Genomic DNA, 14,622 nt, shown 5'->3' with positions numbered 1-14,622 from the left:
GCTAGATTTTTTAAGCTACGATCTTTCTATTAATAGCTGTATCTGATGCACATGCTTATGAAATTTATAGCAAAGTACTTACAGAAAATTAAACTTCAAATTTTTAAAAATCTGCAAATCAGAATTATGACAAAAATCATAGTCATTTAAAAGTTATAGCACTGAAGTGCAAAAGGAACCAAACTATTCAAGTGTTCTGATAGATTTTCACCCTGTAGACTTAGCCGGTTTTCTTCACATGCATTGTATTCGTATTTTCAACATTATTTTTGTCTGAGTTATACACAAGCTTAAAAATCCCTTGTATTGAACTTCACCAATAAATGCACTTCTCAAAAAGCATATTTTCAATTGCCTCCATGGTTGCATGATCTTAGTATTATCAGTCAGTAAAAAATATTCAATGCGTGCTTGATAGGAATGTGGAAACAAAGAATCAAGCCTCTACTTCTGTCATCATACAACTGAGAATTAAAAATACATGGGTTTCTACAAGCAGTTAAAAATGTGATGGCCAACATCTGAATCTAAAGTGTTTGTGAATATATTTGAACCCAAAGGTCAAGTTTCCACTCTATATTTCAGCAATTCTAAGTATGCTTGTGTTGCCATCAGAGATTCAGAATGCTTTGAAATATACTACATAGTCAAATGAATTTCTGACCACAGTTGCTCATGTGTAAGCAGCCACTTGGACAGGCCTCTACTACAAATTTAGCATTTTAAGTAGGTGGAAGTGAAGGAAATCTCTCAGTCGAGTTTGATAGGCAAAATCTTGGCGAAAGATGCGAAGGATATCTGAAGGAATTATTCAATGTGCTGAACTTTTAAGAGGACTTAAATCTCCAAGAGGCATCTTTTGTGGTGCCACAAGAATCCAATTAAAAAGCTGCTACAACCTAAAGTCTTCATCCAAAATTTGAAAAGTTTGGACCCGGCATTTTATTATACCTAATACATTTACTGATTACACAGATCACTGTAGCAATTCTGTTTGTTAGATGTTGCGCATTTGTGATTACCTCCTCTTGGAAACAAATGCTCAATCTTCCAACCAGCCTGGTAATTAGGCAATTATTTAAATTACAGATTGTGCTACATGTTATTTCTTTCAAGTATATACTATCAATTCATAAGAAGACAAACACATCATGCTTTTTCTGTAACATTGAGAAGGACTTATGGGCACAGAGGCAAGGGCAGGGCAGAACAGTTCAACACAGATATCAGTAGCTTTAATTCAAATTGTCTTATATTTGATAAGTAAATATAATAAAAAGACAGGAAAGCTTTAAGTGTATTTAATTTCAATCTATAACCTGTAGTGTTGAATCCTTAAAGATTCAAGAGCATCAGAAACATGCTGGAAATAACTTATTTAGTGGAAAACCTCTCTTGCAATGCTAAGGAATTTTCCCCCATTGCCCAGCAAATCTAATAATACTTGCACTGTTTAAAGCAGAGTCTATTTCCACTTGGAGACCTCTAAATGAAGCACATTTGCTAACACTAATATAACAGCTTTCTAGCAGAGTTCATCACAAAGAGAACAAATCACTGAACAAATGCTCAGGTGATTTAAAGGAGTCAATCTGAATGAGACCATGACTATACATACATTTTCTGAAATGGTAATAATATAAAATGCTTTATAACAAAAATTATCTCGTCAAAACTGCACCTAAAACACCAGATCAACATTCAGTTCAATGTCTGCTGGCATTCATTGCCCAAGATTATGCAAGAAATAAATAATGAATGACAGTTAATGTGCCAAGCATTATCCACTACCTTGAGTGGGGATGGGTAGAAAATGAATAAGAAAACTAAGTAGTACACACACACACAATGCTGAAGGAACTCAGCAGGTCCAGGGAGCATCTATGAATAAACGGTCAATGTTTTGGGCTTGTTTCACGACTGGAAAGGAAGAGGGAAGATGCCAGAATTAAAAAAAAGTGAGTGAGGAGAAGGAGGACTAACTGGAAGATGATAGATGAAGCCAGGTGGGTGGGAAAAGTAAGAGCTGAAAAAGAAATCTGATAGGAAGATGCGGAGAAGTGAAAAGAAGCCAGAGTGGGGAATAAAAGGTGGTAGGGGAGGGAGTTTTTTTTAAAACCAAGAGAAATCTATGTTCATGCCATCAGATTGGAGTTTAACCAGATGGAATATGAGGTGTTGCTCCTCAACCCTGAGAGTGGCCACATTGTGGCAAAAGAGGAGGCCATGGACTGACATGTCAGAATAAGAAATGGAGATATATTAAAATGGTTGGCCAGTGGGAAACACCCCAATTTACATGGGGTTTCACCAATGTAGAGGCATTGCGATACAATAGATGACTCCAACAGATTTGCATGTGAAGAGTTGCCTCATGCAGAATCACCATTTAAGACCCTGAATGGGGATGAGGTAGGAGGTGAATGGGCAGGAGCAGCATTTTGGTTGCTTGCAGGGGTATGTTCCAGGAGGGAGATTAGTGGGGAGGGACGAATGGACAAGTGACTCACGAAGTGAGCAATCCCTGGGCGTGAGAGAGTATGAGTGTGGAGGTAGCCATGTTTGGCTGTAGGGTGGTAGGACCCAGTTGAAGATGGCAGAAATTATGGAGAATGATGTGGAAGTTCACTGGCAGGTAGGACAAGAGGAGTTAAGGCAGTTAGAAGATGAGATAAGTGCAGATGTCTGGGAAATGGAGGAGATGCAGTTGAGGACAGGAAAGCCCATTCTTTGAAGCAAGAGGACATCTCTGATATCTTTGAAGAAAGAGGACAAAGAGGTAGATGTGCAATTTTGAATGCCAATCTTGCAAGAATTACACAGAATTTTCCTGATGAAAAGGTTGTTTCAAATGACACAAAATAAAAACTTGAAGAGCAGGTGTGATGGTCAAATCAACTATTGAAGATAGTTGCAAATTTTTTGCAGCTGCTGCTTATTTGGTCTGCCTGGTAATTGAAGTTTAGTACTTCATTGATAGCTTTTCACTTCCAGGTTTTTGAATGCCCATTAAGCTTGGCATTGCTTCTTCAAAAATGAGGAAAGCCAATTTGACTAAAATACATATTCCCTTTCTTTATCTATAACTTTCAGTTTACTTAAAAGCAAAATCTCATAGAGGCAACTCCAGGATATCAATCCAGTTCAACAAAATAGCTTTAATTATACTCTGAAGACCACATCCCCCAAGAATGAATTCCCCAAGTTAGTCAATTATTAATGGGAAGATCTAGTTGATGTGACCAGCAACATTTTTCGGTTTATTACACGGCATTGTTAAAATTGCCCTGATTAAGCTGTGGGATAACTGCTTCACATCCCCAATACAAGTATAAAACAACTGTGTTTACACAATGAGCTTCTAACTAACAGTCAAACTACAAGTCAATATACAAGTCAAAAAACTACTGTCCAAAACTGCTATGCTCAGTTAAAGAACTGAGAAACCAAAATTCTCTTTCTTCCATAACAGGTCTTTGAACAGAATATTGTGTTGAATTTAAATTTGTGCTATTAAAATATTTATTCACTCACACAGGCTGCTTCTCCAGGAGCCACCGTTCTCCTCTCATGGTTTCCAGTCAGTTAAACAATGAATCAAAGTAACAATGAGCAACTGAATGGAAAGTGATGTGCACATTACACATTTACCTTGTGGTTAAATTTGGTTTTGTTGAATAATAAGAAGCAGATATCTTGCAAAATTTTTTTTTTACCTTTATTGTGGCATCCTCAGAGGCTGATACCATGACACTGAAAACTGGATGGAAAATAACTCGTGTGACCGGGCTTCTGTGTCCACTCAGAGAGTATCTTTCTGGAGGACGAGGGATCCATTCTTTAGGGTCACGCTTTTGACCAAGGGGACCAGCTGATGTAAATTCTTCTTTTGCTTCATTTAGTTTTGATTCTAATTCCATAACCTGTTGAACAAATGAAATATCAGGATTTTCAGAATTGGGAAAATGCAAATAAATAAACATTAACTTTGAAATTTAGAAGCGTTATTGCAGGAGTAAGAGGTAACTCTGATTTTGGAAGACATTGTTACAATTGAGAAATACATTGTTACTCTTTAGTTTTAATGTCTGGATGTTTAAAAGGCTCTCTCTGAGAATCACAGCAATGAGACATATATTAGGACCACCCGAATTAGAACCTGGGGTCTATCATAAGCAAAATAAACATTTTTGACCAATAGGCAATAAAATTTTTTAAAAAGAGAACGTGATGTTCTCCAGGGGGAATGTCCTGTGGTTTTATGATGTTTCTATTTTAGAGAATTCTACTAAAACTAAAGTATTTGGAGATGGGAGAAACAGTAACAGTATTTCTACTTATTCCCAAAAAGCTAATGAAATGTTCAGCTGTACTCCTCACCCCACAGGCTGATTTCCTTCATGTCCAAGATGGGAGAAAAGCTGTTCCATTACTAGATAGGATGCAGAAAACCACAACTATCTTGTGTCACTGTTCACTACACCTGCAATTCCCAAAATTAAACTGAACACCACTTTCTGATTTTAATGCATGAGGTTATATATCTAGAGAAGAATGAAGCTAAACAGTTTTAAGTTCTTAACCCTACGTTCTTCTGATAGGCCTCCAGTTCTTCAAGCTTTGATGTTTTAAAGGAATTTTCTATTTAAAAATGGGAATTAAATCTGGTAAAAAACTGAAAATTTAATCAATCAAACCACCAATAGGGCAGGACTGACTCTAGGAATGCTGAGTTTTGAGGAGCTGTCATCTAGAATAATTCATACTCTGAGGATAATAGACATAAAGAACAGGATTTCAGTTCAAGGTCACATTCATTTTCCAAAAATGGGTGCTTCTGATGCGTCAGTTAAAGGGGATCAGGTTGCTGAGTACTTTTTCCCCCAACTTGAAAATGAAATAAGAGTTAAATAGGAAGCAAAAGTGCATAGGCTTAATAATCATAGTGGGTGAAGCAAAGGGTAACATATTAGTTAGACTTGACCTTCTTCTGTAATCTTATCACAGAGGTCCATTTTTTCTCCAGCAGTCCAGCATATTTTTTGTCTAATTCTTCATTCTATAGAAAAACAACATTTTGAAAAGTTAGATGAACACTGCATTTTCCAGCCATAAGATAAATTGTAAAATCACCATATGCCATTACTGGTAATTATTTTCCCATTTACTTTCAAAAATGACAATCAAGGTTGTCTGCCTGGATACATTCAAAAGTAACAGGAAAAAAATTCTCAACTTGCTCAAGGATTACAATTTTAAAAAAAAATTGTGCCAAATATAGTGCTTGTTACCTGCTATGTTTATACAGCATGCAACTCTTATTTTTTTAAAAAAAAGATTCTTTATGTATTTTGGATCAAACAACTACACAAACTCGTCTTTAAGGATCTGAACAAACTACAGATGTTCTTTAAGATGCTTTAAATAAAGGATTAAAGGATTAAAGTTATGTTTGACAGAGTGGCAATTCAAATTTACACTGTACATCCTAAAAATAAATGTTTCTTCTTATAGAGATGCTGTTTCAATTCTCTTTACAAGATCTCTTGGGAGGCAAAGTTAAAAAAAAACTTTTCAATAAAAATGATTGTTGATAACATGAATTCGAACACAGGTTTGAAGTGTGCAATCCCCTTAACTGTTTAATGCAATTGTAGATGTTCAACTTTTAACAAACGGCTGGATTCCTATGGCCATTTAGATAAAGCTCTTTATATGATGATTAATTCAAATTCCACTCTGGGCAGCTCAACAGATACATTGACCATGAAGCCAAACTACAATTTATCAATGGGAATATCATTTTGATTCAATAATTTAAAAAATCCCCAATCACAAAGCTGAACTCAAAAGCTCAGCTTTGCTGAGTGTCTCAATGTAGAAAAAAAAGTCTGAAAAAGTAGAAAATGCTACAAAAACTCAACAGGGCGGGCAGCAGTTGTGGGGGGAAGAGTTTATGCTTCAGGATAATGACTGCTCCACAGAAAAGTCATGAATTCCTTTTCAAACAGGATTATTTTAAACTATTTGGATTTTTTTTTTGCCTTGAGTTTCATGTCTGAACTCTGAAGAGCTGGAACTTGTATATGATTTGATATGTCTTTTTTCTATTAACAGAACTCCAAAGGACATGAATAAATATGCAATTGCCTATTACCAAAGCTGCTGTACAGCTTTGGAATCTGGGTAACTTCAACAAACCTTACTAGTACAGATAATAAATTGTTAATTTGAACGTGTCTAGTTCACAAATAAAATATATTAGTATTGTTTGTGTTTTGAAATAGCAGGCAAAATCATTTTCCACTTCATCTTCCAGACATTTGATGTTGTGCGCTCTTCTAACTCGAGGAGTCTGGAGTTTGCAATTTATTTAGTGTTGCTCTTCAGGACACAGAGATAATCAAGGAGTGGCCCACAACACAGCTCTGGATAAATTTAGTATCCATGTGACACAATTCATTGGCTTTGGTTTATGGTGTCACATGGTTGAGATCATCTGGGAAAACTCAAACACAAACATCAGTCTCAAGCACAAACATCAGTTGTGTTCAAGATTGATATCCATGTTTCTTGGGTGAACTAATTTTGTTTTTATCAGGATATACGTAAAGTTGGAAGGCCATTTCTACAATGATCAATTTTACATGGACAAGCACGGCATTTCAAAATCCAAAAAAATTGATTTTCTCATTTTGTTGTTCAATTTCCAACACAAACTCACTACAAAATCGGAATAAAACTCCAAACAAGCTGAACAAAAAATTGTCATAGCTCTTTTTTTTTGTATTTCCATTCAAGAGATCTGTGAATTTGTAGCAGTCAATCACACCTGCAACACTTGATGATTTCAATGGAGTTTAGAATATAATGCACACTGCGTAGGAAAGAGATCAGTCCCGAAACAGTGAAAAAACATTTGCAGAGATTTTTGAGGCAAAAAAAATGGTAACTCTCAATGCAAGATCCAGAGAAAACCTACAAAGCAGACATCAATGCCATCTGTTTCTACAGATGAAATGTAGAGATACAGGCTGTCAACGATTATGAGGCTCATGTGGGGTGAAGCCCCAAATCAAGAATTTTAAGCTAAACTTGCTGGGTCGCAGAGAACCACAAAATTATGTAGATGACAACTACACAGGATACTATATTGCCAAAATGCCTTGAAGGACAGGACAGTGAGCAGTAAAGATGTCAGGAAAGACAGGCAGGTGATGGGGCAAATTTGTAGCCATTGGGATGAGTTGCAGTGCAATAAAGTTGCAGTGAAATCAAAGCAAAAAGTATCAAATACTGGTCTTAAGGTGTTGTACTTAAATGCACGCAGCATAAGGAATAAAGTGGATGATCTTGTTGTACAGCTACAGATTGGCAGGTATGATATTGTGGCCATCACTGAGACCTGGCTAAAGGATGCATGTCTCTGTGAGCTAAACATCCAAGGAGGATACACGGTGTATTGGAAGGATACGAAGGTAGGCAGAGGGGGAGTCGTGGCTTTATTGGTAAGAAATGATATTAAATCATTAGAAAGAGGTGATATAGGATCGGAAGGTGCAGAATCTTTATGGGTTGAGCTAAGAAATAGCAGGGGTAAAAGGACCCTGATGGCAGTAATTTATAGGCCTCCAAACAGCTGCAGGGATGTGGACTACAAAAATTACAACTGGAAATAGAAAAGGCTTGTCAGAAGGGCAATGTTATGATAATTGTGGGGGATTTTAACATGCGAGTAGATTGGGAAAATCAGGTCAGCACTGGATCTCAAGAGAGAGAATTTGTAGAATGTCTGTGAGATGGCTTTTTAGAACAGCTTGTTGTTGAGCCTACTAGGGGATCGGCTGTACTGGATTGGGTATTGTGTAATGAACCGGAGGTGATTGGAGAGATTGAGGCGAAGGAACCCTTAGGAGACAGTGATCATAACATGATTTGAGTTCACTGTGAAATTAGAAAAAGAGAAGCCGAAATCTGATGTGTCGGTATTTCAGTGGAGTAAAGGAAATTACAGTGGCATGAGAGAGGAACTGGCCAAAGTTGACTGGAAAGAGACACTGGCGGGAAAAACAGCAGAGCAGTAGTGGCTGGAGTTTATGCAAGAAATGAGGAATGTGCAAGACAGGTATATTCCAAAAAAGAAGAAATTTTCGAGTGGAAAAAGGATGCAACCGTGGTTGACAAGAGAAGTCAAAGCCAAAGTTAAAGCAAAAGAGAGGGCATACAAGGAAGCAAAAATTAGTGGGAAGAGAGAGGATTGGGAAGTTTTTAAAACCTTACAAAAGGAAACCAAGAAGGTCATTAAGAGGGAAAAGATTAACTATGAAAGGAAGCTAGCAAATACTATCGAAGAGGATACTAAAAGCTTTTTCAAGTATATAAAGAGTAAAAGACAGGTGAGAGTAGATATAGGACCGATAGAAAATGATGCTGGAGAAATTGTAATGGGAGATGAGGAGATGGCAGAGGAACTGAATAAGTATTTTGCATCAGTCTTCACTGAGGAAGACAGCAGTATACCGGACACTCAAGGGTGGCAGGGAAGAGAAGTGTGCGCAGTCACAATTACGACAGAGAAAGTACTCAGGAAGCCGAATAGGCTAAAGGTAGATAAATCTCCTGGACCAGATGGAATGCACCCTTGTGTTCTGAAGAAAGTAGCTGTGGAGATTGCGGAGGCATTAGCGATGATCTTTCAAAAGTCGATAGATTCTGCCATGGTTCCAGAGGACTGGAAGATTGCAAATGTCACTCCGCTATTTAAGAAGGGGGCAAGGAAGCAAAAAGGAAATTATAGACCTGTTAGCTTGACATCCGTGGTTGGGAAGTTGTTGGAGTCGATTGTCAAGGATGAGGTTACAGAGTACCTGGAGGCATAGGACAAGATAGGCAGAACTCAGCATGGATTCCTTAAAGGAAAATCCTGCCTGACAAACCTATTACAATTTTTTGAGGAAATTACCAGTAGGCTAGACAAGGGAGATGCAGTGGATGTTGTATATTTGGATTTTCAGAAGGCCTTTGACAAGGTGCCACACATGAGGCTACTTAACAAGATAAGAGCCCATGGAATTATGGGAAAGTTACATACATGGATAGAGCGTTGGCTGATTGGCAGGAAACAGAGAGTGGGAATAAAGGGATCCTATTCTGGTTGGCTGCCGGTTACCAGTGGTGTTCCGCAGGGATCACTGTTGGGGCCGCTTCTTTTTACATTGTACATCAATGATTTAGATTATGGAATAGATGGCTTTGTGGCTAAGTTTGCTGACGATACGAAGATAGGTGGAGGGGCCGGTAGTGCTGAGGAAACGAAGAGTCTGCAGAGAGACTTGGATAGATTGGAAGAATGGGCAGAGAAGTGGCAAATGAAGTACAATGTTGGAAAGTGTATGGTTATGCACTTTGGTAGAAAAAATAAATGGGCAGATATTATTTAAATGGGGAAAGAATTCAAAGTTCTGAGATGCAACGGGACTTGGGAGTCCTCATACCCTTAAAGTTAACCTCCAGGTTGAGCCAGCAGTGAAGAAGGCGAATGCAATGTTGGCATTCATTTCTAGAGGAATAGAGTATAGGAGCAGGGATGTGATGTTGAGGCTCTATAAGGCGCTGGTGAGACCTCACTTGGAGTACTGTGGGCAGTTTTGGTCTCCTTATTTAAGAAAGGATGTGCTGACGTTGGAGAGGGTACAGAGAAGATTCACTAGAATGATTCCGGGAATGAGAGGGTTAACATATGAGGAACGTTTGTCCGCTCTTGGACTGTATTCCTTGGAGTTTAGAAGAATGAGGGGAGACCTCATAGAAACATTTCGAATGTTAAAAGGCATGGACAGAGTGGATGTGGCAAAGTTGTTTCCCATGATGGGGGAGTCCAGTATGAGAGGGCATGACTTAAGGATTGAAGGGCGCCCTTTCAGAACAGAAATGCGAAGAAATTTTTTTAGTCAGAGGGTGGTGAATCTATGGAATTTGTTGCCACGGGCAGCAGTGGAGGCCAAGTCATTGGGTGTATTTAAGGCAGAGATTGATAGGTATCTGAGTAGCCAGGGCATCAAAGGTTATGGTGAGAAGGCAGGGGAGTGGGACTAAATAGGAGAAAATGGATCAGCTCATGATAAAATGGCGGAGCAGACTCGATGGGCCGAATGGCCTACTTCTGCTCCTTTGTCTTATGGTCTTATGATACAGAAATTAGCAGTCAAGCTTCAAAAGAACCAACATTTTGTTCGTGATGAGTTGGGATGGGGCACTAACAGTTAAGTAGATATACTGGAAGACACTGACAAAACTTGATAGTTCATTAAAAAACTCATCTTCTTAGGACAATTTAATGAAGCATCCAAAAACACTGCTGAAGGTGTAGAACTGCTTGTACCAGCCAAAACTGGTTCATTTTTACTTTCAACCCCCTTTCCTAACACAGATGAAAAATCGAAGTTGGTCAGCAACTCCTTTGTATTCATAATCTCTTTAAATATTTTCAATAACGGAAGGCTCAAAGAATATGCATACTGTTGACAACTATGTTTAAATTCCAGATTTTTTTTAAAAAGAAAGAAATGAATCCTTCCTGGTAGCTACAGACACAGCAGTCTCAACATCGTTTAACATTAGAAACCAATTTTTTGACTGAAGAACCTTTTGCCACAGATGAAACTGTCTCAGCTCCATCAATGTCGTATGTAGGCACTTAAGGGAATGTCATCACATTGCTTAAATGCTCAAGAAATGCCAGGCACCAATATTAAGTTTTACATATTTGATTAAATAACAAACCAATTTGACTTACCATATCTAATTCTGCCTCCTTCTTAAAAACGGAATAAGCCTCTTCATAGCCATTAGAACGAAGATAGTCAGCTATAGCTCGATTTCTGAAAAATACCCAAATCTGAATTTTAAAAAGGGACATTAACCACCTTCAATTTAGCACTGTCGATTATGTCAAAATCTAAAATGACATTTTGAAAATCATCAATAAATCATTAAGGACCTGCCTATCGTCTAAGAAACAAGAGATGCAATACAGCCACTGTATGTCTGAAAGTCTATCTATACAAAGCATGACCGTAATACATTCTCATACATTGTTCCCCTTCCAAAATGTTTATGCAACGACTTGGCTCAGAAATGCTGACACAGCAATACGAGTAAGATAAAGAGTAAATATGTTCTCTATGAATTGACCTAGATATTACACCTCAATATTTTTATTGACAATAAATAATGACTCAGGAAATGCTAAATGCTCTTCAAAATTTATCATAGTGCTTTGAAAAAGTATTCAGCCCTCAACTATACTTTACAGTAGGGATGATGTTACGTGGCTGATGTGCACTATTAGATTTACACACCACTTAGTGCTGAAGCCAGAAAGTTCCACTTTCGTCTCATCCGACCACAAGATCTACTTCCACATCTTTACAGTACCATCTAAATGACACTTTGCCAAGTCTTTACAGGCAAGGACAGGCAAGACTTTAAAAAAAGTGGTACATGTGGCGTAAATCTAATACTGTACGTCAGCCAGGTAATACCATCCCTACTGTAAAGGGAGATGGAGGCAGCATTACGCTGTGGGAATTCTTCTTACAGCAGGGACTGGAAATCTGGTCAGGAATGATGGGCTAGGCCTACCAGAAAGTTTAAATTGGGGAGGAAGTTGGTCTTTCAGCAGGAGAATGACTCAAAGCACACTACCAGAGTGACTTCAAATGAAGAAAATTTATGTCCTTGAGTGGCCCAGTCAGAGTCCTGATCTTAACCTGATCAAACACCGCCAGCTGCTGTTCACCATAGTTCTCAACTAATCTGGCACAGCTTGAGCAATTTTGCAAGGAGGAATGGGCAAATCTTGCTGTATCACATTGTGAAAAGCTAATAGATTCTTATCCAAAAAGACTACTGACTGTAATAGCTGTGAGAGGTGGCTCAACTAAGTACTGAGCAAAGGGGGGCGAATACTGCTGGCATTTTAGTTTTTCGTGCTTTACAATTTTCCATTTTTTTGGGCACCACTGTGAAAGGAGCATGTGATGCACAAATAAAAATGCTCAGTTAAATTGATTAAAATCCCTGGATATAATACTCATTTATGTGAACAAAGAGTTGGGGGCTGAATACTTTTTCCAAGGCACTGTATTTCACAGTACACTCTTGTGGTTCACAGCCGATCCCCGGCCTACCAGCCATTACGGTCAAACATTCAGAAAGGTGATGGTAAGGGCTAGTAACATCGTGAAGGATCCCACCCACCATGCTCATGGACTGTTTGTCCCACTCTCACCAAGAAGTCGGCTGCGGATCATTCATGCCAGAACTATCAGAGTTAATAACTGTTACATTTCCCGAAGCAGAAAGGCTGATTAACACCTCTGCCCACTAAGCCACCCCTCAACTATTACTACTTTATCATTTCCTCTAAGTCACCTTATGTACAGATACTCCTGAACCTAGAGTCACTTAATAAATATACAATCAATGTTTATAAGCTATCACAGGTATTTATATTTATTGTGTTTTAAACATTTAATGTGTACTTCATCTTATTGTGTTTTTTTAGTGCTGCATTGCATCCAGAGTAACAATTGTATCATTCCCTTTTACATGTGTGTACTGGAAATGACATTAAACATCTTTTATATAAATAAACATTTGACACGAAACAAAAAGAACTTGAGAGATTTTGACTGCTTACACCAGGTACCATGTTGCTGTTTTATGGCTGCAGTCCTGCTTTTCTATTATGACTTTGCCAAAGAGATGGGTGGTTTCAGTATCTCAGAAAATGCTGAACTCCTAGGATTTTCACACACACCAGTCTCGAGAGTAAACAGAGAATGGTGCCGAAAATTAAAAAAAATCTAGTGAGTGGCAGTTCTGTGGGTGAAAACACCTTGTTAATGAAAGAGGTCAGAGGAGATTGGCCAGACTGGTTCAAGATGACAGGAAGGTGACAGTAATTCATAACCATGTTTTACAACAGTGGTGTGCAAAAGACCATTTCAGAGCTCAACAGATCGAATCTTGAAGTGGATGGGCTACAGCAGAAGAACATGTACTCAGTGGCCACTTTATAGGTATGGGAGGTACCTAATAAAGTAGCCACTGTGTATACTTTTCTTTTATTGGCAGGATTGAAGGATAGCAATCAAGAGTAAAGCTAAAGTCAATTTTCTCTTCCCAGACCCAGGAGAAATTAGATTACTCTGATGGAGCCGGACACTTCCTCGTATGCACAGCTTAACGTTTCCCCTTCTTGCTTTTTAGTGAACAACTGTTCTTTTGATGAAACAATTTTGTAAAACTGCCCCCAAATCCCACAAATGTAAATATTTATGATACCTTTAAAGAATCTCCCAAGGTGTGAATAAATTAAACTATTCAACTGCTCAGTCAACATTTCTCAAAATGCCTGTCAGGTTAATGGCCACTAATAATGCAAGACATGCTTCAATGTTCTCCTTTGTTTTCTAATGCAAAGCACATTTAGAGTCAGCCATCAATTCTAATGAACAGTGCAGTTTTGCCCTTGTACCCGGTGTGGTAATGGACCATATTTACATGGCAACTAGGTTGTAGATGATGCTGAAGATTACAAGCCAATGGTCAGTTGAAGCAAATGATGCCATCATTGACGTTAAGTATTTAAATCCTTTGATATTAAATCAATATCTTCTTTAAAAAGGTCAAGGTTAATTATGGTGTCTTATGGTATTTACAGCATACATGGTTTTCTTAAAAAATAAAAATGTTTGTATAGCACACACAAAATGCTGGAGAAACTCAGCAGATAAGGCAGCACATATGGAGAAGAATAAACAGTCAATGTTTCAGGTAGAGACTTTTCTTCAGGACTAGAAAGGAAGGAAGAAGATGCCAGAATAAAAAAGTGGGGGTGGGTGGATGGGGGAAAGAGAAGGAGGACTAGATAGAAAGTGATAGGTGAAGCCAGGCAAAGGTAAAGGGCCAGAGAATGAACTGGAAAGGAGAGAGGAGTGGACCATCGAAGAAAGGGTGAGGTGATAGGCAGGTGAAGAGAAGGTGAAGAGCCCAAAATGGGGAATAGAAGACAGAAGGGAGTGAGGAGGGAAAAGAGATGATAAAAAAAAATTACTAAAGGAAAAATCGATGTTCATGCTGTCAGGTTGCACGCTACTTAAGTGGAATATGAGGTGATGCTCTTCCACTCCGAGAATGGCCTCTTTGTGGCACAAGAGGAGGCCATGGACCGACAATTTGGAACTGAAATGGGGATAGGAATTAAAATGGTTGGCCACCAGGAAGTTCCACTTTTGGCAGATGAAGTGGAAGTGTTTGACAAAGCAGTCCCCCATGTTATGTTGTGACTCACCAACGTAGAGAAGGCCGCATTTGGAGTGCTGGATACAACAGATGATCCCAACGGATTTGCAAGAAAAGCACTGCCTCACCGGAATGACTGTTTGAGGCCCTGGATGGAGGTAACGGAGGAGGGAGGAGTTGTGGCAGCACTTCTGTGGCTTGAGGGTTATGTGAGGGAAGAGGTTAGTGGGGAGGGATGAATGGACAGGGGAATCACAGAGGGTGCGATCTTTGTGTAAAGTGTTGCGGGGGAGGGGGAGAAAAGAGGTAACA

General features: G+C 38.7%; 1 protein-coding gene across 1 annotated transcript in view; it reads right to left on the bottom strand.

The window, feature by feature from the left end:
* The window catches only part of pafah1b1a (platelet-activating factor acetylhydrolase 1b, regulatory subunit 1a), a 95,666-nt gene that overhangs the window by 28,525 nt on the left and 52,519 nt on the right, over window positions 1-14,622 (bottom strand). The window contains exons 3-5 of the mRNA XM_063031761.1: window positions 10,796-10,880; window positions 4,985-5,059; window positions 3,717-3,923 (exon numbers count right to left, since the gene is read on the bottom strand). Of these exons, the coding sequence (XP_062887831.1) occupies window positions 3,717-3,923; window positions 4,985-5,059; window positions 10,796-10,880 (367 nt within the window). The remainder of the gene's footprint in view (window positions 1-3,716; window positions 3,924-4,984; window positions 5,060-10,795; window positions 10,881-14,622) is intronic.

The sequence above is a fragment of the Mobula hypostoma genome, chromosome 23 (assembly GCF_963921235.1).
Source record: "Mobula hypostoma chromosome 23, sMobHyp1.1, whole genome shotgun sequence".
In the NCBI taxonomy this organism is placed as follows: domain Eukaryota; kingdom Metazoa; phylum Chordata; class Chondrichthyes; order Myliobatiformes; family Myliobatidae; genus Mobula; species Mobula hypostoma.
The sequence above is the reverse complement of the archived record's forward strand: the minus strand, read 5'-3'. Positions and strand labels throughout refer to the sequence as shown.